The 25,645-nt window shown below is 40.4% G+C and overlaps 1 protein-coding gene and 1 long non-coding RNA gene across 3 annotated transcripts in view; both read left to right on the forward strand.

Annotated features, from left to right (window-relative positions):
- SDHAF4 (succinate dehydrogenase complex assembly factor 4) overlaps positions 1–24,421 on the forward strand; it is a 47,797-nt gene extending 23,376 nt beyond the window's left edge. The window contains exons 3-4 of one of the 2 annotated variants that reach the window (XM_070376176.1): positions 18,045–18,175; positions 19,740–24,421. In XM_070376176.1, coding sequence (XP_070232277.1) covers positions 18,045–18,154 — 110 coding nt within the window. In that variant the 3' untranslated portion in view covers positions 18,155–18,175; positions 19,740–24,421. Of the gene's footprint in view, positions 1–18,044; positions 18,181–19,739 lie in introns of those variants that run through there. The other variant, XM_070376175.1, reaches the window with a different exon arrangement.
- Positions 2,709–8,115, forward strand: LOC138989131 (uncharacterized). Its single transcript, XR_011465312.1, has 2 exons — positions 2,709–4,857; positions 7,930–8,115. It is a non-coding gene; the product is annotated as an uncharacterized lncRNA (long non-coding RNA).
- Positions 24,422–25,645: the final 1,224 nt, after the last annotated feature.

The raw sequence follows: 25,645 nt of genomic DNA on the forward strand, positions 1-25,645 counted from the left end.
ACCTATTTAAACAGCCTTAACAGAAGGTAGGGTGTGTTGTTAGTAAGGTGCAGGGAACAGGTTAGGCTCAAGGGCAGTAGTGCTGCTGGCTGTTGAAGGAAGACTGGGACCTCAGGGCTAAGCACTGTGGAAACCAGATAGTCTCCCTCCTCTTGTCTCTGGTGGTACTGAGCTGTTTTCTGTCTCCATACTCCCTTCTGAGTCCACTGGGCAGAAGGTAACTGCTCCCAGCAGCTACTCAGTTCAAGAGAATAACCAAACTGAGAATACAGTTTTAGTCTTCATTTCAAATTTCTTAAGAAGAAAGCTCACTGGCCCAGCTTGCATCTGGTGTCCACAGCTAAGTCAACCAGTGGCCAGGGGCCTGGGTCACAGATGAAAGAGGTTGTTCTCACTGTAACCATGTGATTTGGGGAAAGAAGGGGAAGTTTGCAGAATAAAGAGGTTTTCTAGAAAGAAACGGAGAAGGCAATGACACCCAACTCCAGTACTCTTGCCTGGAAAATCCCATGGACGGAGGAGCCTGGAAGGCTGCAGTCCATGGGGTCGCTGAGGTTTGGACACGACTGAGCGACTTCACTTTCACTTTTCACTTTCATGTGTTGGAGAAGGAGATGGCAACCCACTCCAGTGTTCTTGCCTGGAGAATCCCAGGGATGGGGGAGCCTGGTAGGTTGCCGTCTATGGGGTCGCACAGAGTCGGACATGACTGATGCGACTTAGCAGCAGCAGCAGCAGCTAGAGAGGAAGGATGATAGACCAAACATTATTTTGTATTCAGTATGTACAAATTTTGGCTCATGTCTTAAACCTCTGGTTTTTTTAAAGTACTGCTTTGTTTTCATGCTGTACCCTTTTGTACCTTTGAATTGTGGGAAATGTGCAAATATTAGCTATTCAAAAAGTAGTATTTCATACAGCATAAATGTAAACATGCCACTTTTTAACTTTGGCAAGGTTGCCCTGCTTGTGTGATTTTTCCAGTTTCATGAGTGGTAACCCATCTATATAGTGAAGCATCCTAGGTGAGAATATACCAATGGAGGATACAGGGACCTGTGTCTGGAATTCTTTCTAGAATGTAAAACTTTGGGGTTTTGCTCACTCATGAAATATTTCAGTTATGTCACTGTACCAAGCACAGTCTAATAAGGAGATCAACCAGCCAAGATGATGGAGACTTCTAAACCTTCAGAAACTTCTTTGAAGGTTTTGCTGCTAAGTCGTTTCAGTCGTGTCCGACTCTTTGCGACCCCGTAGATGGCAGCCCACCAGACTCCCCCATCCCTGGGATTCTCCAGGCAATAACACTGCAGTGGGTTGCCATTTCCTTCTTCAATGCATGAAAGTGAAAAGTGAAAGTGAAGTCACTCAGTCATGTCCGACTCCTAGCGACCTCATGGACTGCAGCCTTCCAGGCTCCTCTGTCCATGGGATTTTCCAGGAAAGAGTACTGGAGTGAGGTGCCATTGCCTTCTCCATTGAAGGTTTTAGCTAAGCACAAAAATCTGAGAGGAACGATTTCCTTACAGTGTCTCACACAAAAGCAGCAGTCTCAGAAATAGACCCTCACATATATGCTTAAGTAATTCTTGACAAGTGTGCTGAGACCATTCAGTGGTGAAAAGAACAGTCTTTTCAACAAGCAGTACTTTGAAAACTGGATATCCACATGCAAAAGAATGAAATCCTTACCTTATACCATATTCAAAAAACTAAGTATATTAAAGACCTAAACTTAAGAGGCAAAACTGTAAAACTCTTAGAAGAAAATTGGAGAAAATCTTTATGTCCTTGGATTTGACAATGATTTCGTGCATGTGACAACAAAAGGACAACCAACAAACAAAAATACATGAATAAGACATCATTAAAATTAAGAAATTTTGTTTATCCAAGAACATTATCAAGAAAGTGAAAAAAATATCCTGTGGAATGGGGGAAAATATTTGTAAATCATATATCTGAAAAGAATTAATATCCAGAATACAAAAAAATTACAACTCAACAACAAAAACAACCCAATTCAAAAATGGGCAAACAACTCGAATAGACATTTCTTCAAGGAAGATATACAAATGACTGACATAGGTTTGAAAAGATGCTTAACATCACTAATCATTAAGGAAATACAAATCAAAACCACGGCGACACACCATTTCACACCATCTCTGTAGTTTAAGAAAAACTAGAAAATAATAACTGATGGTGACAAGTGTGGAGAAATTGGAACCACATGTTTCTGGTAGGAATGTAAAATGGTACAACTGCTATGGAAAACAGTTTTGCAACTTCCCGAAAAGTAAAATACAGAACTACCATGTGACCTTGCAATTTTACTCCTAGATATAAATCCAAAATAATTAAAAACAGAGACTTAAACAGATATCCGCACATCCATGCTATATTCACAATAGCCAAAAGATAGAAACAACTTAGACGTCCATCAATGAATAGATGAACAAAGTGTGTTCTGTACACGTAGTGAAGTACTGTTCAGTCCCAAAAAGGAACGGCATTTTGATATATGCCACAACATGGGTGGACCTTGAAACATTGTGCTTAGTGAAACAAGACAGACACAGAAGGACAGATATTATATGATTTCACTTATACTAGGTACCCAGAGTATGCAAATTCATAAATTCAGAAGGTAGATTAGAAGTCATCAAGGTTTAGAGGGAAGGGGGAATGGAAAGTTTATTTAGTGGGTACATAGTTTATACTGGGAATGATGAAAAGTTTGGACCATAGTGTTATGGTTATACAGCATTGTGAATATTTAATGTCACTAAATTGTACCCTTATAAATGGTTAAATATATATTAGATACAAAGAAGAAAGCGTATTTCAACAGTTAATCATCTGTCTGACATTGCTAGACATTCATCTTAATTTTTGAGTTATTAAAGTTTACGTTGAAAATACATTACCAAATCCAGCAGATGCTTTGCAGTCTTCATTTTATCTGAACTGTCTACAACCTTTGACAATAACAACTACTACTTACGGAAATCTTCTGTTTTGGTTTTGGTTATGCTGTCTTTAGTTTCTCATTCTACTTCTTTAAACATTTCTTCCTGGTCTCTTTTTTAAACTCCTCTGTATCTGCTCAACTCCCAAATGTATGTATTTGCCAGATCTTTGTCCTGAGCCCTCTAAACATTCCTAAAAGAGCTCATATCTTCCTGAGATTATCTGAAGTATCATGTGTATTGATGATGATTACACATTTATACCTTTAGTCACACCTCCCTCCTGAGCTGCTCCACCTACAATTGCAACGTCTTTGTTTGCATATTCCAGATATATTTCAAATTAATACATCTAAAACTGAACTCATCCTCTTCTCAGTGTTCCCTTCCACCAGTCCTGCTCCAGTCCTCTTCCTTCTGGATTCCCATTATACCCCATCAACTCAGTCACCAACCCTGAAATCTGGGGATAATCCTTCACTCCTGCCTCTTCCTGTGGCCTGGATCCAATCCCTAACCAAGTCTTTTTGGTTCTACTTTCTTAACATCTCTTAAATTCACCTCCTCTTTTCCATTCTATTGTTGTTCAATCCCCAAGTCGTGTCCAAGTCTCTGCAACCCCATGGACTGCAGCATGCCAGACATCCCTGTCCTTCACTATCTCCCAGAGTTTGCTCAGTTTCATGTCCATCGAGTCCGTGATGCTATCTAACCATCTCATCCTCTGCCACCCTTCTCCTTGTGCCTTCAGTCTTTCCCACCATCAGGTCTTTTCCAGTGAGTCGACTTTCTCATTGGGTGGCTGAAGTATTGGAGCTTCAGCTTCAGCATCAGTCCTTCCAAAGAATATTCAGGGTTGTTTTCTTTTAGGACTGACTGGTTTTATCTCCTTGGAGTCCAAGGAGTCCATCTTATTAATAAAGCCTAAATTCTGGCTGTCTCTAGTTCTTTAGGTCTCCTAACAAGTCTGTCTTCTTCCTTGTTGTCTTCTTTCTAATCTAGTCTCACAGCCTCTAGTACATACTTTATGGCTAGCCACCTGTCTGATGCAAAGGTGAATAAGGAAAGGAAAATGAAATATGTAGATTACTATGAACAGGACACTTTGTGGTAACCGACATGAGAGATACACAGAAAAAGGTCAAAGAGAAGTAGACAAAAGAGGGAACATTTGAGCTGAGGTTTAAAGGAACAGTGAAACTGTGATAAGTAGATGGGAGTTGTGGGGGAATGTTTCCAATAAAGAGAAAAAGGAATGCTTAGAAAGAAAGGACTGGGAACATGACACATGAAAGAAGTAGCCAGTGCATAAACTGTATAGTGGATTAATAGAAAATAAAGCTGGAAAAGTAGATTCAGTTCAGATCTGAGAGGACTTGAAGTAAATGGGCTTTTTGCAGTGGACAGTAAGGAATACACTGAATGTTACTGGATGGAGATTGTTTTAATCATCTTCTTAAAGTATAATCTGCATATAATAATATTTACCCATTTTAAGTGAAACAGTTCATTAAATATTAACATGATTACAGTCGTGTAACCAACACAAAGAATAACACATTTCCACCCCTCAAAGACTCCTATGCCTGTTTATACTCAGTCCCATTCTCACATCCCCCTGGAAACCTTTGATCTCTATCACTAGTTATGCCTTCTTTTTTTTAGAATTTTAGCCAGATAGTCTTTTGTGTCTGCCTTCTTTCATTTAATATGACTGGGGGTGGTATTCTGTTTTTGGAATACTAATTCAGCTTTCTGTGCAGGTTAGGCTGGAGCCATGAGAGTTAGAAAACAGAGATGAGTTTAAAATCTATTGCTTTCATCTAGAATGAGACTCAGAACATGATTTGGAGTTGATTTTGGACACCCAGCCTCCAGAACTGTAAGAAAATTAATTTCTATTTCTTTTTTTTTTTTAGCTTAGGAAGTATTTTTAATTCAAGGTTATTGAGATTGTTACATACAATACTGCATAGCTATACACACCACTAGTTTCATAGCCTCAAAGGCCTTTGGGGATATGAGGAAACTTACTGTTTCTACAACAACTGGGATAACAGCTATCAACTGTACAAAAATGCTTATTATTAACCTGTAGTCCCACTTAATTTTCATCCCAACTAATTATTAATAGGTAGAAAGATTCTTGAATATCCTTAAAATATCTAAGATGTCAACAATATTACAGTAATCTTATTTTATATGAAGCATCTCAGGTAAGTACTCAAATGTATAAATTAGACAAACAATATCACTACTAAATTAAGAAAAAATATTGTACTATATAAGCAAAGGAAATTTCAGAACATTTGTCTCTTTAATGCAGTTACTTTGCTAATATGTGATATGAAATGGTTTTTGAATAGATAAGATGTTCGTCTAATTTTGTTCAAATATTTACAGAAAAATCACATTTATTTTTTATTCTCTTGCTCTCATCCTGCATATATATATGTATATATATTCAAAATGGTTTAAGAAAAGATGTTCATCTAATTTTGTTCAAATATTTACAGAAAAATCATTCATTTTTATTCTCTCTCTCATCCTGCATACTATTTCTTTAAACCACCCAGTTTCTGGTATTTTGTTATGGCAGCCCAGGCTGCACTAAGGCACCAGTGAGTCCCAGAAATACAGGAGAGAAAAAGCTTCCACTTGAGAGGCTTTCAAAGGAAGTCAAAGCGAGGAGTTCTTTTAGAAAACAGAATAATGAGGGGGAAGGACAGTTTATTTACAGTGAAGATAGAATTTTAAAATAAATGAATATTTGAAAATTTTCAAGGTAAATTCTGTATCTCCTTTCTTTTGCTTAGAGAGGGACTGCAGGATTTGGGTGATGATTTAGTTTTCTAAAGAGACGTACTTTGGGGAGGTTGATTGAAATGATGGAGTACAAGGACATGGAGCTGAACTTCCCTCACAAACACATCAAAAATACAACTACATATGGAACAGTTTTCACTGGAGACTGGCAGAAAGACTGGTATAATCAAGGCTGTAAGAAAGATCCACATATAATTGGGTTGGAAGGAAAGAAAAGTGATCAACTCAGGACCCATGCCCTTGGGAGAGGACTCAGAGGAAATGGGAGAGTACATGATGGAGACAAACTCTAGGGACTGAGCTGTGAGAACCACAGATTGGGTGCTCCTGTCCTGGCATCTTACACAGTGGAAGCAAGCCCCCTTGGCTGGTTGGATGGTGACTGGGACTAACAGGAAGGTGGTGGGATACCTGGACTCTGCTTATGAGGAGGGTGCATGCAGGCTTAACCCAGAGGCAGGACAGAGAGAGGTCTGCTCCAGCAGCTGCCAGCTTTCCTGTGACTGCCTCAGTGTGCACCCCAACCCAAGACAAGCCAACTCTCTGGCCCCATTCATACCATGTCATGGTGTGGCCCTGAATCTGGCAGCCACAGCCAGAAAGAAGATTCAGCCATAGGATACAGAGGTGATCCAGTCCCAGCGTGGCTGACACAAGTTGACAACCTGGGCAGACCCCATTTGCTTTAACACTTCCCACTCTGGGACAAGGAGAGAGGAAAAGACACACTTAAAGGGAACAGAAGCAGCTCATGCCTGACTTTTGGGCTTCAGCTCCAGCAACCTGGGGTCATACGTCACCCCCAATAGGGCAGTGACAGCCACCTAGCTGTGGCAAGGGGAGTCCCATCCCACACCTGGCTCCAACTCTAGCCCCTCTACCACCAGGCCCACCTTCTGCCAAGGAGATAGCTATCCGCACAGCCAGAGGAAAGACGTGACCTGAATCTATGTCAGATTCAGCTCTCCCACCAAAGGCATTCAGCACACACAGTCTGTATAGGGACACTCCCACATAAGAGCACCACTTTGGACAAAATGTTTGATCTAAATTCCTCAAGATAGAGAAAGTTAAGCAAAATGAAAATGCAGAGGAATTTCTCTCAATAGAGCAGTAGGAAACCCCTGAAAAGAAACTAGTGGAATAAATAATTGACTAAATAAAAAATTCAAAGCATTTGTTATAAATATGTTAACTGAATTAGGGGAAAGAATATATCTGCATAGCAATATTTTTAATTAGGAACTAGAGAATATAAAAAAACTCCCATCAGAAATGAAGAATTCTTTAGCTGAAGTAAAAAAACACACTGAAAGGAGTGAGTAGCTGGCTGAGTGACACAGAAGAATGCATATGTGATCTGGAAGATAGAATAATGGACATCACCCAATCAGAACAGCAAAAAGGCAAATTTTTAAAAATGAAAACAATCCAGGGAATCTTTGGGGTAACATATGAGGGGGTTAGAAGGAGAAGAGAGAAAGAGGAGATGAAAAATGTATTTGAGGAAATTATGACTGAAAAATTTCACAGTCTAAAGAAGAAAACAGGTACTGGAAGAGAGTCCCAAGAAGATGAATCCAAACAAATGCTCTCCAAGACATACCATAAATAAAATGGCAAATGTTGAAGAGAGAATTCTGAAGGATGCAAAGGAAAAATTATCATATACAAGGGAATCCCTATAAATCTACACCTAATTTCTCTGCAGAAACTTTACAGACCAGAAGGGAGCAGGAGATATATTCAAAATCCCAAAAGGGAAAACCCATAACCCATGATACTCTTCCCAGCAAGATTATCATTAAAATAGAGGAGTGATGAAGAGCATCTCAGATAAGCAAAAACAGAATTCATCATTACTAAATTTACCCTAAAAGAAATGCTGAAGGGACTTCTCTAAATGGAAAAGCAGTAAATTATAGGGAAGGGGAAATCCTGCTATAAAAGGCAAATGTATAAAAGTCAGGACTAAGGATCACCACTTAAGTAAGTGTGCACACACTCAATCTTCTCCAATTCTTTGTGACCCCATAGACTGTAGCCCACCAGGATCAGGATCATCTGTTCATGGGATTTTTTTTTTTCAGGCAAAAATACTGAACTGGATTGTGATTTCTTTCTCCAGGGGATCTCCCTGACCCAGGGATCAAACCTGCATCTCGTGCATTTCCTGCATTAGCAGGTGGATGGATTCTTTACCACTGAACCACCAGGGAAGCCTCATATCTATCAATAATTACTTTAAATGTCAAAGGACTAAATAATCTAAAGACATAGTGTGGCTAATTTGATTAAAAATGAGATCCTTCTATATGCTGCCTACAAGAGACTCACTTCAGAACTAAAGACAGAGACTTAATGTGAAAGAATTGAAACAGTTATTTCATGCAAATAAAAATGATAAGAAAGCAGGGGTAGAAATACTCAGATAAAGTAGACTTTAAACAAAGACTGTAACAGCAGATGAAGAACGGCATTATAATAATGATAAAGGGGTCAATTTAATAAGAGGATATTATCATTAACATATTTACTGCTGATACAGGAACACCTAAACATATAAAGCAAATATTAACAGACAAAAAGGAAGAAATTGATAATAACAATAACAGTAGGGTACTTTAACACCATATTTACATTAATGGGCAAATCATCCAGATGGAAAATTAGTAGGGAAACACTGGTCTTAAATAATACAACAGACCTCTTGGACTTAATGGATATGTATAAGACATCACATACAAAAACAAAAGAATACATTCTTTTCAAGTGCACATGAAACATTCTCCAGGATAGAACACATGCTAGGCCATAAAAGAAGTCCCAGCAAATATGAAAGTATAGGAATTATATCAAACGTTTTTTTCTGACCATAGCAGTACAAAACTAAAAATTCATTACAGAAAGAAAAATGGGTAAAGAGCAAATACTTAGACACTAAACAGCATGCTATTAAAAAACCAGTGGGTCAATGAAGAAATCAAAGAGGAAATGAAAAAATACCTCAAAACCAAAGAAAATGAAAATGCAACACTCCAAAATCTATGGGATACAGCAAAAGCAGTTCTAAGAAGGAAGTTTATAGCAATACAGGCATTCCTCAAGAAAGAAGAAAACAACCTAACCTACCACCTAAAAGAATTAGGAAAAGAGGAACAAACAAAGCCCGAAGTCAGCAATAGGGAGAAAGTAAACGTTCAGTTCAGTTCAGTCACTCGGTCATGTCCGACTCTTTGCGACCCCATGAATCACAGCACGCCAGGCCTCGCTCTCCATCACCAACTCCCGAAGTTCACTCAGACTCATATCCATCACGTCGGTGATACCATCCAGCCATCTCATCCTCTGTCATCCCCTTTTCCTCCTGCCTTCAATCCCTCCCAGCATCAGAGTCTTTTCCAATGAATCAACTCTTCCCATCACGTAGCCAAAGTACTGGAGTTTCAGCTTTAGCATCATTCCTTCCAAAAAACACCCAGGACTGATCTCCTTTAGAATAGACTGGTTGGATCTCCTTGCAGTCCAAGGGACTCTCAAGAGTCTTCTCCAACACCACAGTTCAAAAGCATCAATTCTTGGGCGCTCAGCTTTCTTCACAGTCCAACTCTCACATCCATACATGACTACTGGAAAAACTGTAGCCTTGACTAGATGGACCTTTGTTGGCAAAGTAATGTCTCTGCTTTTGAATATGCTATCTACGTTGGTCATAACTTTCCTCCCAAGGAGTAAGTGTCTTAATTTCATGGCTGCAATCACAATCTGCAGTGATTTTGGAGCCCAAAAAAATAAAGTCTGACACTGTTTCCACTGTTTCCTGATCTATTTCCCATGAAGTGATGGGACCAGATGCCATGATCTTCGTTTTCTGAATGTTGAGCTTTAAGCCAACTTTTTCACTCTCCTCTTTCACTTTGATCAAGATGTTTTTAGTTCCTCTTCACTTTCTGCCATAAGGGTGGTGTCATCTGCATATCTGAGGTGATTGATATTTCTCCCGGCAATCTTGATTCCAGCTTGTGCTTCTTCCAGTCCAGCGTTTCTCATGATGTACTCTGCATACAAGTTAAATAAGCCGGGTGACAATATACAGCCTTGACGTACTCCTTTTCCTATTTGGAACCAGTCTATTGTTCTATGTCCAGTTCTAACTGTTGCTTCCTGACCTGCATATAGGTTTCTCAAGAGGTAGGTCAGGTGGTCTGGTCTTCCCATCTCTTTCCGAATTTTCCACACTTTATTGTGATCTACACAGTCAAAGGCTTTGGCATAGTCAATAAAGCCGAAATAGATGTTTTTCTGGAACTCACTTGCTTTTTCGATGATCCAGGGGATATTGGCAATTTGATCTCTGGTTCCTCTGCCTTTTCTAAAACCAGCTTGAACATCTGGAAGTTCACGGTTAACATATTGCTGAACCGTGGCTTGGAGAATTTTGAGCATTACTTTACTAGCGTGTGAGATGAGTGAAATTGTGTGGTACTTTGAGCATTCTTTGGCATTGCCTTTCTTTGGGACTGGAATGAAAACTGACGTTTTCCAGTCCTATGGCCACTTCTGAGTTTTCCAAATTTGCTGGCATATTGAGTGCAGCACTTTCACAGCATCATCTTTCAGGATTTGAAATAGCTGAACTGGAATTCCATCACTTCCACTAACTTTGTTCGTAGTGATGCTTTCTAAGGCCAACTTGACTTCACATTCCAGGATGTCTGGCTCTAGGTCAGTGATCACACCATGGTGATTATCTGGGTTACGAAGCTCTTTTTTGTACAGTTCTGTATATTCCTGCCACCTCTTCTTAATATCTTCTGCTTCTGTTAGGTCCATACCATTTCTGTCCTTTATCGAGCCCATCTTTGCATGAAATGTTCCCTTGGTATCTCTCATTTTCTTGAAGAGATCTCTAGTCTTTCCCATTCTCTTGTTTTCCTCTATTTTTTTGCATTGATCGCTGAGGAAGGCTTTCTTATCTCTTCTTGCTATTCTTTGGAGCTCTGCATTCAGATGCTTATATCTTTCCTTTTCTCCTTTGCTTTTCACTTCTCTTCTTTTCACAGCTATTTGTAAGGCCTCCCCAGACAGCCATTTTGCTTTTTTGCATTTCTTTTCCATTGGGATGGTCTTGATCCCTGTCTCCTGTACAATGTCACGAACCTCCGTCCATAGTTTATCAGGCACTCTATCAGATCTAGTCCCTTAAATCTATTTCTCACTTCTACCGTATAATCATAAGGGATTTGATTTAGGTCATACCTGAATGGTCTAGTGGTTTTCCCTAGTTTTCTTCAATTTAAGTATGAATTTGGGAAAAGGAGTTCATGATCTGAGCCACAGTCAGCTCCTGGCCTTGTTTTTGCTGACTGTATAGAGCTTCTCCATTTTTGGCTGCAAAGAATATAATCAATATGATTTTGGTGTTGACCATCTGGTGATGTCCATGTGTAGAGTCTTCTCTTGTGTTGTTGGAAGAGGGTGTTTGCTATGACCAGTGCATTTTCTTAGCAAAATTCTATTAGCCTTTGCCCTGCTTCTTCTATATTCCAAGGCCAAATTTGCCTGTTACTCCAGGTGTTTCTTGACTTCCTACTTTTGCATTCCAGTCCCCTATAATGAAAAGGACATCTTTTTTGGGTGTTAGTTCTAAAAGGTCTTGTAGGTCTTCATAGAACCGTTCAACTTCAGCTTCTTCAGTGTTACTGGTTGGGGCATAGACTTGGATTACTGTGATACTGAATGGTTTGCCTTGGAAATGAACAGAGATCATTCTGTCGTTTTTGAGATTGCATCCAAGCACTGCATTTCAGACTTGTTGTTGACCATGATGGCTACTCCATTTCTCCTAAGGGATTCCTCCCCGCAGTAGTAGATATAATGATCATCTGAGTTAAATTCACCCATTCCAGTCCATTTTAGTTCACTGGTTCCTAGAATGTCAACGTTCACCCTTGTCATCTCCTGTTTCACCACTTCCAATTTGCCTTGATTCATGGACCTAACATTACAGGTTCCTATGCAATATTGCTCTTTACAGCACCAGACCTTGCTTCCATCACCAGTTACATCCACAACTGGGTATTGTTTTTGCTTTGGCTCCATCCCTTCATTCTTTCCAGAGTTATTCCTCCAGTGCTCTCCAGTAGCATATTGGGCATCTACTGACCTGGGGAGTTCCTCTTTCAGTATCCTATCATTTTGCCTTTTCATACTGTTCATGGGGTTCTCAAGGCAAGAATACTGAAGTGGTTTGCCATTCCCTTCTCCAGTGGACCACATTCTGTCAGACCTCTCCACCATGACCCGCCTGTCTTGGGTGGCCCCACAGGGCATGGCTTAGTTTCATTGAGTTAGACAAGGCTGTGGTCCATGTGACCAGATTGGCTAGTTTTTCTAGTTTCAGTGTGTCTGCCCTCTGATGCCCTCTCACAACACCTACTGTCTTACTTGGGTTTCTCTTACCTTGGATGTGGGATATCTCTTCACAGCTGCTCCAGCAAAGCGCAGCCACTGCTCCTTACCTTGTACCAGTGGTAACTCCTCACTGCCGCCCCTCCTGACCTTGAACGTGGAGTAGTTCCTCTCGGCACTCCTGTGCCCGCACAGCCACCACTCCTTGGACGTGGGGCTGCTCCTCTTGGCCGCTGCCCCTGGCCTCAGGCGTTGGGTAGCTCCTCCCAGCCGTCACCCCTAACCTTGGATGGACGTCGGGTAGCTCCTCTCGGCTGCTACTGTGCAGTCGCAGCCTGGCACTCGCCCACCACCCCAACCTCGGATGTGGGGTAGCTCCTCTCGGCCATGCTTCTGTGAGGTCCGTCGCAGCCAGTGTGCTTCTGCCACGCGGTCCTGCTAAGTAAAGATTATTTCCCTCTAAGTAAAGAGTCAGTTTAGTTCAGTTCAGTTCAGTCACTCAGTCGTGTCCGACTCTTTGCGACCCCATGAATTGCAGCACTCCAGGCCTCCCTCTCCATCACCAACTCCCAGAGTTCACTCAGACTCACGTCCATCAAGTCGGTGATGCCATCCAGCCATCTCATCCTCTGTCGTCCCCTTTTCCTCCTGCCCTCAATCCCTACCAGTATCAGAGTCTTTTCCAATGAGTCAACTCTTCCCATCACGTAGCCAAAGTACTGGAGTTTCAGCTTTACCATCATTCCTTCCCAAAGAACACCCAGGACTGATCTTTAGGATGGACTGGTTGGATCTCCTTGCAGTCCAAGGGACTCTCAAGAGTCTTCTCCAACACCACAGTTCAAAAACATCAATTCTTCAGTGCTCAGCTTTCTTCACAGTCCAACTCTCACATCCATACATGACTACTGGAAAAAACATAGCTTTGACTAGATGGACCTTTGTTGGCAAAGTAATGTCTCTGGCTTTTTAATATGCTATCTAGGTTGGTCATAACTTTCCTTCCTAGGAATTAAGAGTCTTTTAATTTCATGGCTGCAGTCACCATCTGCAGTGATTTTGGAGCCCAGAAAAACAAAGTCTGACACTGTTTCCACTGTTTCCCCATCTATTTCCCATGAAGTGATGGGACCAGATGCCATGATCTTCGTTTTCTGAATGTTGAGCTTTAAGCCAACTTTTTCACTCTCCACTTTCACTTTCATCAAGAGGCTTTTCAGTTCCTCTTCACTTTCTGCCATAAGGGTGGTATCATCTGCATACCTGAGGTTATTGATATTTCTCCCGGCAATCTTGATTCCAGCTTGTGCTTCTTCCAGTCCAGCGTTTCTCATGATGTACTCTGCATAGAAGTTAAATAAGCCGGGTGACAATATACAGCCTTGACATACTCCTTTTCCTATTTGGAACCAGTCTGTTGTTCCTTGTCCAGTTCTAACTGTTGTTTCCTGATCTGCATATAGGTTTCTCAAGAGGCAGGTCAGGTGGTCTGGTATTCCCATCTCTTTCCAAATTTTCCACACTTTATTGTGATCCACACAGTCAAAGGCTTTAGAGGGAAATAAATAGACAGCAACAATAACAGTAGAAAAGATCAGTGAAACCAAGAGCTGGCTCTTTGGCAAAATGAACAAAACTGGTAAAGTTTAGTCAGGATCACCAAGAAAAAAAGAAGACCCAAATAAATGAAAGGAGAAATAACAATGAAAATCACAGAAATACAAAAGAATCACAAATAGTTATATGCCAATGAATTGGACAACGTAGAAGAAATAAATTTCTAGAAACATACAACCTGTCAAGACTGAAACGAGAAGACTTACACAACTTGGACAGACCAGTCATTAGTATTGAAATTGAATCTGTAATTTTAAAACTCCCAGCAAACAAAAATCCAGGACTGGCCAGTTTCAAAGGAGAATTCTACCAAACATGTAAATAACAGCTAGCACCTAACCTTCTCAAAGTATTCCAAAAAAGTGAAAATGTCACAACACTCTCAAATTCATTCTGCAAGACCACCAGTAATGACCCTGGTATCAAAACCACACAGAGACACTACAACAAAAGGAAGTTACAGGTCAGAATCTTTGATAAATACAGATTCTAAAATCCTCAACAAAATATTAGCAAACTGAATCCAAAGATAAAAGGATTATATACAATGATCAATTTGAATTTATTTCAGAGACACAAGGATTGTTCAGTATTTACAAATCAATTAATGTAGTAGTGTACATTAACAAAAGAAAGGATAAAAACCACCTGATTATCTCAATAGATTCAGAAAAACCTTTGAAAAAAATTATCATTCATTATAAAACTCTTCATCTAAGTGGGTATATAGAGGGAACATATCTCAACATGATAAAGGCCACTTATGACAAATTCAAAGCTAACATCATATTCAACAGTAAAAGCTGAAAGCCTTTCTTTTAATTCAGGAACAAGACAGGGATGCCCACTCTTGCCACCTATTTAGCATCATATTGGAAGTTCTAACCACAGCAGTAGAACAAGGAAGATAAATATGTATGCAAGTGTGAAAGAAGTAAAAGTGTCACTATTTGCAGATGTATGATACTGTACATAGGAAACCCTAAAGTCTCAATCCAGAAACTACTAGAACTAATAAATTCTGTAAAGTTACAGAATATGATTAATATACAGAAGTATGTTTCTTTTACATACACTAATAAACTATCATAAAGATACACCTAATAAACTATCACATAATAAATATACACAAACTATCATAAACATGAAGCTTAAAAAACAACTTCTTTAAAATCACATCAAAAAGAATAAAACACCTAGGAATAAACTTAAAGGTGAAAAACATGCTCTGAAAACTGAGACAGTGATGAAGGAAATTGAAGATGATGGAAGAAGTGGGAGGATATCCTGTGCTCTTGAATTGAAAGAAAGAATACTGTTAAAATGGTCATACTACCCAGAGCAATCTGCAGATTAAAGGCAATCTCTATCAAAATAACCATGCCATTTTTCCCAGAACTAGAATAAATAATCCATACATTCATATAGAACCACAAAAGGCCCCCAAATTGCCAAAATAATCCAGAGGAAGAACAGATCTGGAAAGATCAAGCTCCCAGACTTCAGACTGTACTACAAAACCATAGTAATGGAAACAGCCTAGTACTGGCACAAAAACAGACACATAGACTAATGAAACAGAATAGAGAGCCCAGAAAGAACCCATGCATCTATGGCCAATCAGTCTACAACAAAAGAGGCAAGAATATACAATGGGAAAAGAAGGTTGTGTTGGGAAAACTGGACAGCTTCATAAGAAAGATTGGACATTTCCTCACACTACATACAGAAATACTCAGTGGATTAAGTATATACATGTAAGACCTGAAACCATAAAGAGAACATAGACATAACACTCTGTGACATAAATTGTAGCAGTATTTTTTTGAATCTGTCTCCTAAGCAAAAGAGAGAAAAGCAGAAATAAACAGATGGGACCTAATTAAACTTAAAAACTTTTGGATAGTGAAAGAAACCATGGATAAAATGAAAAGACAACCTGTGAAATAAGAGAAAATACTTGCAAACAATTTGACCAACACAGGGTTAATATCCAAATATATAAAAAGCTCATACAACTCCATATTAAAAAAAAAAATAACCCAATCCAAAAATGGGCAGAAGATGGGAATAGACATTTTTCCAAAGAAGACATAGAGGTGGCCAGTAGGCACATGGAAAAAAATGCTCAACATCACTAATTATTAGAGAAACGCAAATCAAAACTACAATGAGGTATCGGCTCACAGTGGTCAGAATGACCATCATCAAAAAGTCATCAAATAATAAATACTAGAGAGGGTGTGGAGAAAAGGAAACTTTCATACACTGTTGGTGGGAATGTAAATTGGTTCATACAATATGGAAAATATTATAGAGTTAACTCAAAAAACTGAAAATAGAACTACCATATGACCCAGCGATTCCACCAGCGTGTATATATCCAAAGAAAATGAAAACACTAATTTGAAGGCACAGATTGCACCCCAGTGTTCATAGCATTATTTACAATAGCCAAGATACAGAAACAACCTAAATGACCAACAGATTAGTGGGTAAAGATGTGGTGTATACACGTACACACACACACACAGGAATATTACCCAGCCATTAAAAAGAATGAAATCTGCTATTTGAAATGGACCTCAAGAATATTCTGCTTAGTGAAAAAAGAGAAAGAGAAATACTTGCTTTTCATCTCTTATATGTGGAGCCTAAAAAATAAGAACGGGGTATATAGCAAAACAGTAACAGACTAACAGGTATAGGAAACTAAACTAGTGGTTACTACTAGGGAGAGGGAAGTGGGGAAGCCAAGATAGGGGTATGGTATTAAGAGATATAGACTACTATCTTTAGGACTTCCCTGGTTGTACAGTGGTTAAGAATTTGCCTGCCAGTGCAGGAGACAGGAATTTCATCCCTAGTCTGGGAAGATTCCAGATACCACAGGGCAACTTAAGCCAGTGCAAGGACACAATTACTGCGCCTGCACTCCACAACTACTGAAGCCTACATGCTCCAGAGTCTTTGGGCTTCAGTTCCTGAGCCCACACGCTGCAACTGTCAAAGCTCTCACACTCTGGAGCCCATGTGCCACAACTAGAGAGTCCATGCACCTCAATGAAAGGTCCCCCGTGACGCAGGGAAGATCCTGTGTGCCACAGCTAAGACCCAGTGCAGTCAAATACATAAATATTCATTATGTAAATACCTTTGGAAAAAGAACTGGGTGGTTCTAGCGGCTGATTCCTCTCCTGTTCTCCCCATGTACAGTCAGTACAGTGTGTGTGTCAAGAGCAAGACTGCAGCCAGAATGTGTGAATTGAAACTCACTTTCACCACTTGGTAGCTGTGTAACCTTGAGCTCCTCATCTGTAGAGTGGAGATAATAATTGTTCCTGTCCCAAAGGATTATTATGAGCATTAATTAATATGTATAAAGTCCTCAGAATTGAGCATGAACTCAAAATGAACATTCCTATTATGAACACCCAGTGTTAACAGTAATAGCAGCTGTTAGGCACATGCAGGAGACCTGGGTTTCATCCCTGGTCGGGGAAGATCCCCTGAAGGAGGGCATGGCAACCCACTCCAGTATTCTTGCCTGGAGAATCCCATGGACAGAGGAGCCTGTTAGGCTGTGGTCCATGGGGTCACAGAGTCAGAGATGACTGAGTGACTAAGCACATGCACATAAATGGCAGTTTCAGGTAACCAGTTGCTGAAGCCAAAACCGTGTGATGAGGAAAATTAACACTCATAGCTAGAATTAATTGAGCATTCTTATGTACCTGGCACTGTGCCAGACCCTTTACATGCATTTCTTTTTTTATTTCTCGAGATAACAAGGCAGGTATGATTGTCCCCAGTTCACTTATAAGAAAAAATAAGGCATTGAGTGAAAGTAATGTTCAAAGTAATCTTGTTTCGTAGCCTTTCAAACCCTGTGGATTTGAAGTCTGTATTCTCTCTGCCCCTTTCCTCCTGTTCTAATCCAGCCAGTCCCCAGATGAGAGCCTGAGAGGGGTCTGAGAAGTCTAAGTCATTAATGCAAGTAATAAAGTTGATTGAATATGAAGATTGTATCCTAAAGTGATCTCTCAGGCTGGGAAGAAGCACGTCTAGAGCGTGTTTAAGGACTGCATAGTAGTAGCTTCATCAGTAGCATCCAGCCTCGTTAACTGTCAGCTCAGCACCCTCATCTGCAGAATTGACGATAATGCTTTTCCCACCTCCATTAACTGCCTTTTTTTAAACTTATTATTTCTTCAGAATTTCCTGATGATATTAATCCTGTTACAAAAGAGAAAGGTGGACCCAGAGGCCCAGAACCTACCCGATATGGAGATTGGGAACGAAAAGGACGCTGTATTGATTTTTAAGCCACATGTTGTTTAACTACAGTATCTTTTTCTGATAGTGTACATCTGAATTAACTTTTGTTTGGTTATTGTCTTTCTGTACATCATTTAAGTCTCCTAATTTCTATAATGTGTTTTAAAATATATGTGATAGCTTTGAAAGAAAATATGCTGCTATAAATTAGGAAAGAGGAAATATTTTTATATTAGCACATTAATTTTAATTTAAATGTTTTGGGGTATTTAAGGGATGATTAGAGCTGCAAACTTTCATTTCACCATGTTTCAATTTAAGTTAATCAGTTGTTTATAAGATACAAGTGTAAATAAAACTTAAAAAAAATTTTGTTGCCGTGTTCTAAATAATTGTGACTTTTTCAATGTGAGTTAAGTAGTGCATTACAGTTTGGTAAGGCCACAGTAACAATAGAAAATCTTTAACTCTGGAGCCAATTACTTGGGTTCAAGTCCCAGCTCTACTGCTTACTAGCTTATGTAACTTTGGGTAAGTTATTTAACTTCTCTGTGCTTTGGAATCCTTATGTGTCAATTGGAGATAATACTAGTTCTACCTCGTAGGACAGTTGAGCTTAAATGAGTGAGTACGTGTGAACCACTTGGAACAGTGCACAGCACATACCTCTCAGTGAGTTAGTGATCCTTACATCATAAATGTATTTTCCCAGGTCTCTAGGCTGCCTGGGGGGAAAGATTTAAAAACTGACATTTGAAATACTTGAGTTGAAATTGTTTTTAATGAATATAACATATAAAAGACAGTTAGATATTAGTGATTATTTGCATGGATGAACTGAGCTGAAATGTAGTTTATGTTAAACATAAAGTTCAGGCTAATATGAGAAAAGCTGGGGATGAAATGGGCCAGCTTAATCAGTTGTGAGCATTCAAAAGCTCCTGCCCTGTGGCCTTTGGATAACTGGGTCGGGAAAAGTCAAGTCTAGTTTACACAGCTGGGCTGAAGGAAGAATGGGAACCGCTGAGCCCTTGTAAGGTGTCCTCTGCTCTCCTCTGGCCTCACTCAGCCACCTGGACTGGACCTTCAGCCCCCAGTCTACATTTAAATAAGTTGGGAAGGAAAGTTTGCAGAGCATGTAGAATGCAGTAGGCTGGTGATTATGTGATATGAGTTATAAGTGCAGTATCATCTGAGAAGATTATAGGAAGGCTTATTTAAGGGAATAAACTTTTTTTGGGGGGGGGGGAGGAATACACTTTTTAAAAAGGGTATCCTACTTCAAACCAACCAGTGTGGTAACTGGGGTTAGTTATTCAGTCTTTATATCAGTTATCTCTCTCAGTCAGCATTTGTTCTTCTAATTACAGTTACTGTGTCTGCTGCGAAGTAGTAACCACATTTCTTTAAAAATATTCTATAATATAGTCAACCTCCAGTGAATTTTTGCTACTTTTAACATTCCAGAAATATCATTTTCAGTTAGTTCATTAATATTATTTTGTACCATATAGTTCCACACTAATCATCATATGTGATACACAAAAGACAATTATATACTTCAAAAACAAATGTAAAATATGTTGCAATGAAGTGTATTAAAATAATAGACTCCTTAACCTCCATTAACAGTAGCATGTTCCAGGATAGTTATCATATATTAGAGGTAAAATCTGGTGACATAAAAACATTTATAGTCTGTGTCCACCAAACATTCATGAAAGAACCTGAAGACTCACAGAAGATGATGTGGTGGCAGTGGAAGAGTGTTACTCAGATCTGCGGGAAGCAGAGTTGACGGAGGACCCCAGCTGCTGCCCCCTGGACCCACCACTGTGTTCTTGATGAAGCCACACGTCCCCTACCAGTGAGTGAGTGTGGTGGGGCTGTGGTGAATGAGTGTTTCAGCCTGACCCCCAAAGACTCCCCACGAGCCTTGCAGATTTTTCTTATGGCTGTGCTGCTGAGTGAGACTCTTCCCTCCCAACCCTTCTTTCCCTCTCTCCCCCCTTCACAGGTGTCAGACTCAGCCTTCTCCTTCCATTTATAGCTCACAAATGTCGCCCCAGTAAATCTCTCTCATGTTTAATCCCATCTTAGCATCTGTTTCTCAGAGAACTCAAACTAAACATGGATAATTATAAAAGAACAACTTCCAGACAGGTTTTCAGAAAATGTCATTAAAGTTTGTGGCTTTTTCTAGTATAATTATAATTTGAACACTAATTTTACATTGGAGATTTCTGGGAAACTGTAGGTTGAGCATTGGTGTACAAAGCTCCGTAGTTTGAGTCTTGTATCTAGTAGGTGTTTTGGTGGAATTTAATCATGTCCAGCATTTTTTTCTTACTTCGATGTCAGATGTTATAACCCACCATAAGCCAAAATACAATATTATCAGCTATTAAACTATTAAACCTACTATTACCTCTTCCAACAGTACAAAGGATGACTCTACACATGGACATCACCAGATGGTCAGTACCAAAATCAAATCCATTATATTCTTTGCAGCTGAAGATGGAGAAGCTCTATACAGTCAGCAAAAACAAGACCTGGAGCTGACTATGGCTCAGATCATGAGGCCCTTATTGCCAAATTCAGACCTAAATTGAAGAAAGTAGGGAAAACCACCAGAGCATTCACATATGACCTAAATCCCTTATTACACGTGGAGGTGATGAATAAATTCAAGGGATTAGATCTGGTAGACAGAATGTCTAAAGAAGGACAAAGTTTCGTAACATTGTACAGGAGGAAGAGACTAAAACCATCCCCAAGAAAAAAAATGCAAGAAGGCAAAGTGCTTGTCTGAGGAGGCCTTATAACATAGCTGAGAAAAGAAGTGGAAGGCAAAGAAGAAAGGGAAAGATACACCCAACTGAATGCAGAGTTCTAGAAAATAGCAAGGAGAGGTAAGAAAGCCTTAAGTGAACAATGTACAGATGAAGGAAGTAATAGAATAGAAAGACTATAGAGATATCTTCAAGGAAATGAGAGATACCAAGGGAACATTTCATGCAAAGATGGGCTCGATAAAGGCCAAAAATGGTGTGGACCTAACAGAAGTGGAAGATATTAAGAAGAGGTGGCAAGAATACACAGAAGAACTGTACAAAAATGGTCTTAATGACCCAGATAACCATGATGGTGTGATCACTCACCTAGAGCCAGACATCCCTGGAGTGTGAAGTCAAGTGGGCTTCAGGAAGCATTACTACAAATAAAGCTAGTGAGGTGACAGAACTCCAGCTGAGCTATTTAAAATCCTAAAAGATGATGCTGTGAAAGTGCTGCTCTCAATATGCCAGCAAATTTGGAAAACTCAGCAGTATTCAGGACTGGAAAAGTTCAGTTTTAATTCCAGTCCCAAAAAAAGGCAATGCCAAAGAATGTTCAAACTACTGCAATTGCACTTATTGTACAAACTGTACAGTTGTGTGTATTTGACATGCTAGCAAGATAATGCTCAAAATCCTTCAAGCTAAGGTTCAACAGTATCTGAACTGAGAACTTCAGATGTACAAGCTGGAGTTAGAAAAGGCAGAGAAGCCAGATATCAAATTGCCGGTATCTGATGGATCATAGAAGAAGCAAGGGAATTCCAAAAACCATCTGCTTCATTGACTACACTAAAGCCTTTGACTGTGTGGATCACAACAAACTGGAAAATAGGAATACCAGATAGGAATACCAGACCACCTTACCTGTCTCCTGAGAAGCTTGTATGCAGGTCAAGAAGCAACAGAACCAGACATGGAACAATGGACTGGTTCCAAATTGGGAAAGGAGTAAGTCAAGGCTGTGTATTGTCACCCTGTTTATTCAACTTATATGCAGAGTACATCATGCGAAATGCCAGGCTGGATGAATCACAAGCTGGAATCAAAATTTCTGGGAGAAATATCAACAACCTCAGATATGCAGATGATATCACTCTAATGACAGAAAGTGAAGAGGAACTAAAGTGCCTCTTGATGAGAGTGAAAGAGGAGAGTGAAAAGGCTCGCTTAAAATCAGCATTCAAAAAACTAAGATCATAGCACCCAGTTCCATCACTTCATGGCAAATAGATGAGGAAAAAGTGGAAACAGTAGCAGATTTTATTTTCTTGGGCTGCAAAATCACTAAGGACAGTGACTGCAGCCACAAAATTAAAAGATGCTTACTCTTTGGAAGAAAAGCTGTGGCAAGCCTAGACAGTGTATTAAAAAGCAGGGACGTCACTTTGCCAACAAAGGTCTGTATAGTCAAACCTGTGGTTTTCCTAGTAATCTTGTACGGATGTGAGAGTTGGACCATAAAGAATTTGAGTGGTGAAGAATATATGCTTTTGAACTGTGGCTGAAGAAGACTCTTGAGAGTCCCTTGGACAGGAGGGAGATCAAACCAGTCAATCCTAAAGGAAATCCACCCTGAATATTCATTGGAAGGACTGATGCTGAAGCTCCAATACTTTGGCTACTGATGCAAAGAACTGACTCATTGGAAAAGACCCTGATGCTGGGAAAGATTGAAGGAGGGAGAAGAAGGCAATGACAGAGGATGAGATGGTTGGATGGCATCACCCGACTCAATGGACATGAGTTTGAGTAAACTCAAGAGTTGGTGATGGACAGAGAACCCAGGAGTGCTGCAGTCCATGGGTTTGCAAAGAGTCGGACACTACTGAGCGACTGAACAACAACAAAAAGACATGTATAGTGTCCTCAAGCCATCCCTGGCCCAAGAAGAGCTTTCTTGGTGGGCATCCCCCTTAGAGTCACTGGACCCAAAGCTGCCAGGACTGGCTGCTCAGTGAATTATAAGAATTATTGAATGACCTGTGAATATTAAGTATTTGTGATTTGTGTTTGATATCAGTTCTGGTCCTCTGGGTACTTTGTTCTGCATGTCCCTCCTCAGATGCTTCAGTTGTAAGATCTCTTTCTGACACTCCATCTGCCTCTGGGGTTTGGTTCTCACAGATGCTGTTTGTGCCTCTCCCCATCCTGCTCCTTCTCTCTGCTGGAAGAGCAATACCATAGATTCTCTCTAAGCTAACCTCTCTCTGTCATCACCCGAATCTGGGGAAAGAAAAATGCAGGCTTCTCTACTCTTGGGGCTTCCCTCATAACTCAGTTGGTAAAGAATCAGCCTGCGATGCAGGAGACCCTGGTTCAATTCCTGGGTGGGGAAGATCAGCTGGAGAAGGAATAGGCTACGCACTCCAGTATTCTCAGGCTTCCCTTGTGGCTCAGCTGGTAAAGAATCCACTTGCAATGCGGGAGACCTGGGTTCAATCCCTGGGTCTCTACTGGTGAGGGGTTTTAGATAAAGATGATAGAATCTACTCTATGTCAATGGTTATTAACCTTTTCAGTCTTAAGGCCCTTTTATACTCTAAAATCTTTTACAGTCCGTACATGGTGTAGGACACCAATGAACTGTTGTTTATGTGTGTTATATCTGTCAATATGTGCTATATTAGGAATGAAAGATGAGGAGTATTTAAAATATTTAATTCATTTTAAAATAACCTAATAATAAGCCCATCACAAGTAAACATAAAATAACATCTTTTTGAAAAGCAACTAAGGTAAAATAACTTCCTGAAACAAAAAAAAATTAAGTGATATTGTGTTCTATGTTTATTGTTCTCTTTAATGTCTAATAAAAGGCAGCCGTATCATCTCGTATCATCTATTGGGATAATGTTTTAATTGTGGTGTAAGGAAGAAAATATGTCTTTATACAGACATGTAAATAGAAAAGAGAGTGTCTCACAGACCCCCTGAAAGGGTCTCAGGGTCCCCCAGGGTCCTTGGACCACACACTTCCAAGAACTGCTGAGCTGACGTACATTAAAAGTGTGTTAGTTGCTTAGTCATGTCTGATTCTTTGCCACCCCATGGACTGTAGCCCGCCTGGTTGCTCTGTCCATGGAATTCTCCAGGCAAGGATACTGGAGTGGGTGGCCATTCCCATCTCCAGGGGTCCTTCCTGACCCAGGGATCAAACCCGGGTCTCCTGCATTGCAGGCAGATTCTTTACTGTCCAAGCCACTCACCAGGGAAACCAGACTTAAGTCACAGGGCAAGTGCCAAATACAGGCTCCTTAGAAAGGCGAGCAGAACAGGTGGAGCTTCCAAGACCAAATCTCAGAGCTCCAGAGAGCGCTGACGTGCAGGGAACTGCGGCCTGAAATGCGGCCGCCCATCACCACCACCGGCCCCAGGACCGCTGAGGCTGCGGCTCACCACGCCGGCAAAATGAAGTCCAGGGCCGTTCTTTCTCCTCCTCTCCTCTCTGCTGTGGGCGGGTCCTGAAGGTGGAGGTCTGCACCCTGGGCGGGGGCGTGGGGGGGGGGCGGGGCGCGCCCTGTACTGTTCAGGGTGAGTAAGGCAGGGATGCAGTCTGGGGAGCCATCTGCAGAGATCGTGCTCCAGAGGATTTTGACAGACACAGACACTACCTGTCCACCACTGGCATCAGAGAAAGCTATCTGAAAAGCAGTTTCACTGGGGCATACTACGTGTTAGTGTAATATATATGAAATATATAGGCATGTAGAAGGTTTAGTAATCCCTCAAACATGGCTTCCCACATGGCGCTAGCAGTAAAGAACCTGCTTCCTAGTGCAGGAGACCTAAGACATGTGGGTTCAATCCCTGGGTGGGGAAGATCCCCTGGAGGAGGAAATGGCAACCTACTCCAGTATTCTTGCCTGGAGAATCCCACCGACAGAGGAGCCTACAGCCCATAGGGTCGCAAAGGACACGCCTGAAGCGACTTAGCACACACACAAACATGTTACATGGCTATTCCTGCTCATTTGAAGAACGTTTCCGTAAGAGCAGTGTAAAAATAAAGTTTAAATAATCCCTAAAAGGTGTTAAATGTCTGTTCCTGCTAATTTGAAGAGTCCTTCCGTAAAGATTGGACATCGGAGCCTATGATTTATTTGTATGCCTTTTACACAGCCTTAGTTATAATAAATATGAAAAATTAGTTACATGAAAATGGGTTAAAATTTAGCAGCCTGTATTCTTTTAAAATACCACTTAGGTATATTTAGGCCCTGTGTTCCTAACCTAGTTGTAGGAAGTGAAATCTTGTCTGAAGGCTTGAGTCCACAGTCCTGTTAGCAGTTGCTGGTGGAAGGAGTCAAGGACACACTGAGAAGCAGTTTGCTGCTGGTGCAGGTGCGGGAAGGACATGGACATCAAAGGAGCATTTTAGAAGCCAATTACAAGGGAATGTTGGAGGCTGAAAATACGCACAGGGGAAAACTAGGAAAGCGTCTCTGCAGGCTTGCCTCTAAGTAGCACCTTTGGAAAAACCTGAATTTATAAACTGACATGTTAAAGACTGTGGCCTGTAACCACTGTCTTAAACCACTGTGTGTTCCCTAGCACAGGGGGTCTCAGTGTTCAAACTGGCATCTACAACTTCAGAGTTATATAACATTTGGCTTCTGTGGTTTACCAGAAGAGGTTTATATTTTGTTTCATTCCTAAGTCAATGACTCGGGTAAATCCTTTTATTTTTAAAAAAGC

Source organism: Bos mutus, chromosome 9 (genome assembly GCF_027580195.1).
Source record: "Bos mutus isolate GX-2022 chromosome 9, NWIPB_WYAK_1.1, whole genome shotgun sequence".
NCBI classification, from domain to species: domain Eukaryota; kingdom Metazoa; phylum Chordata; class Mammalia; order Artiodactyla; family Bovidae; genus Bos; species Bos mutus.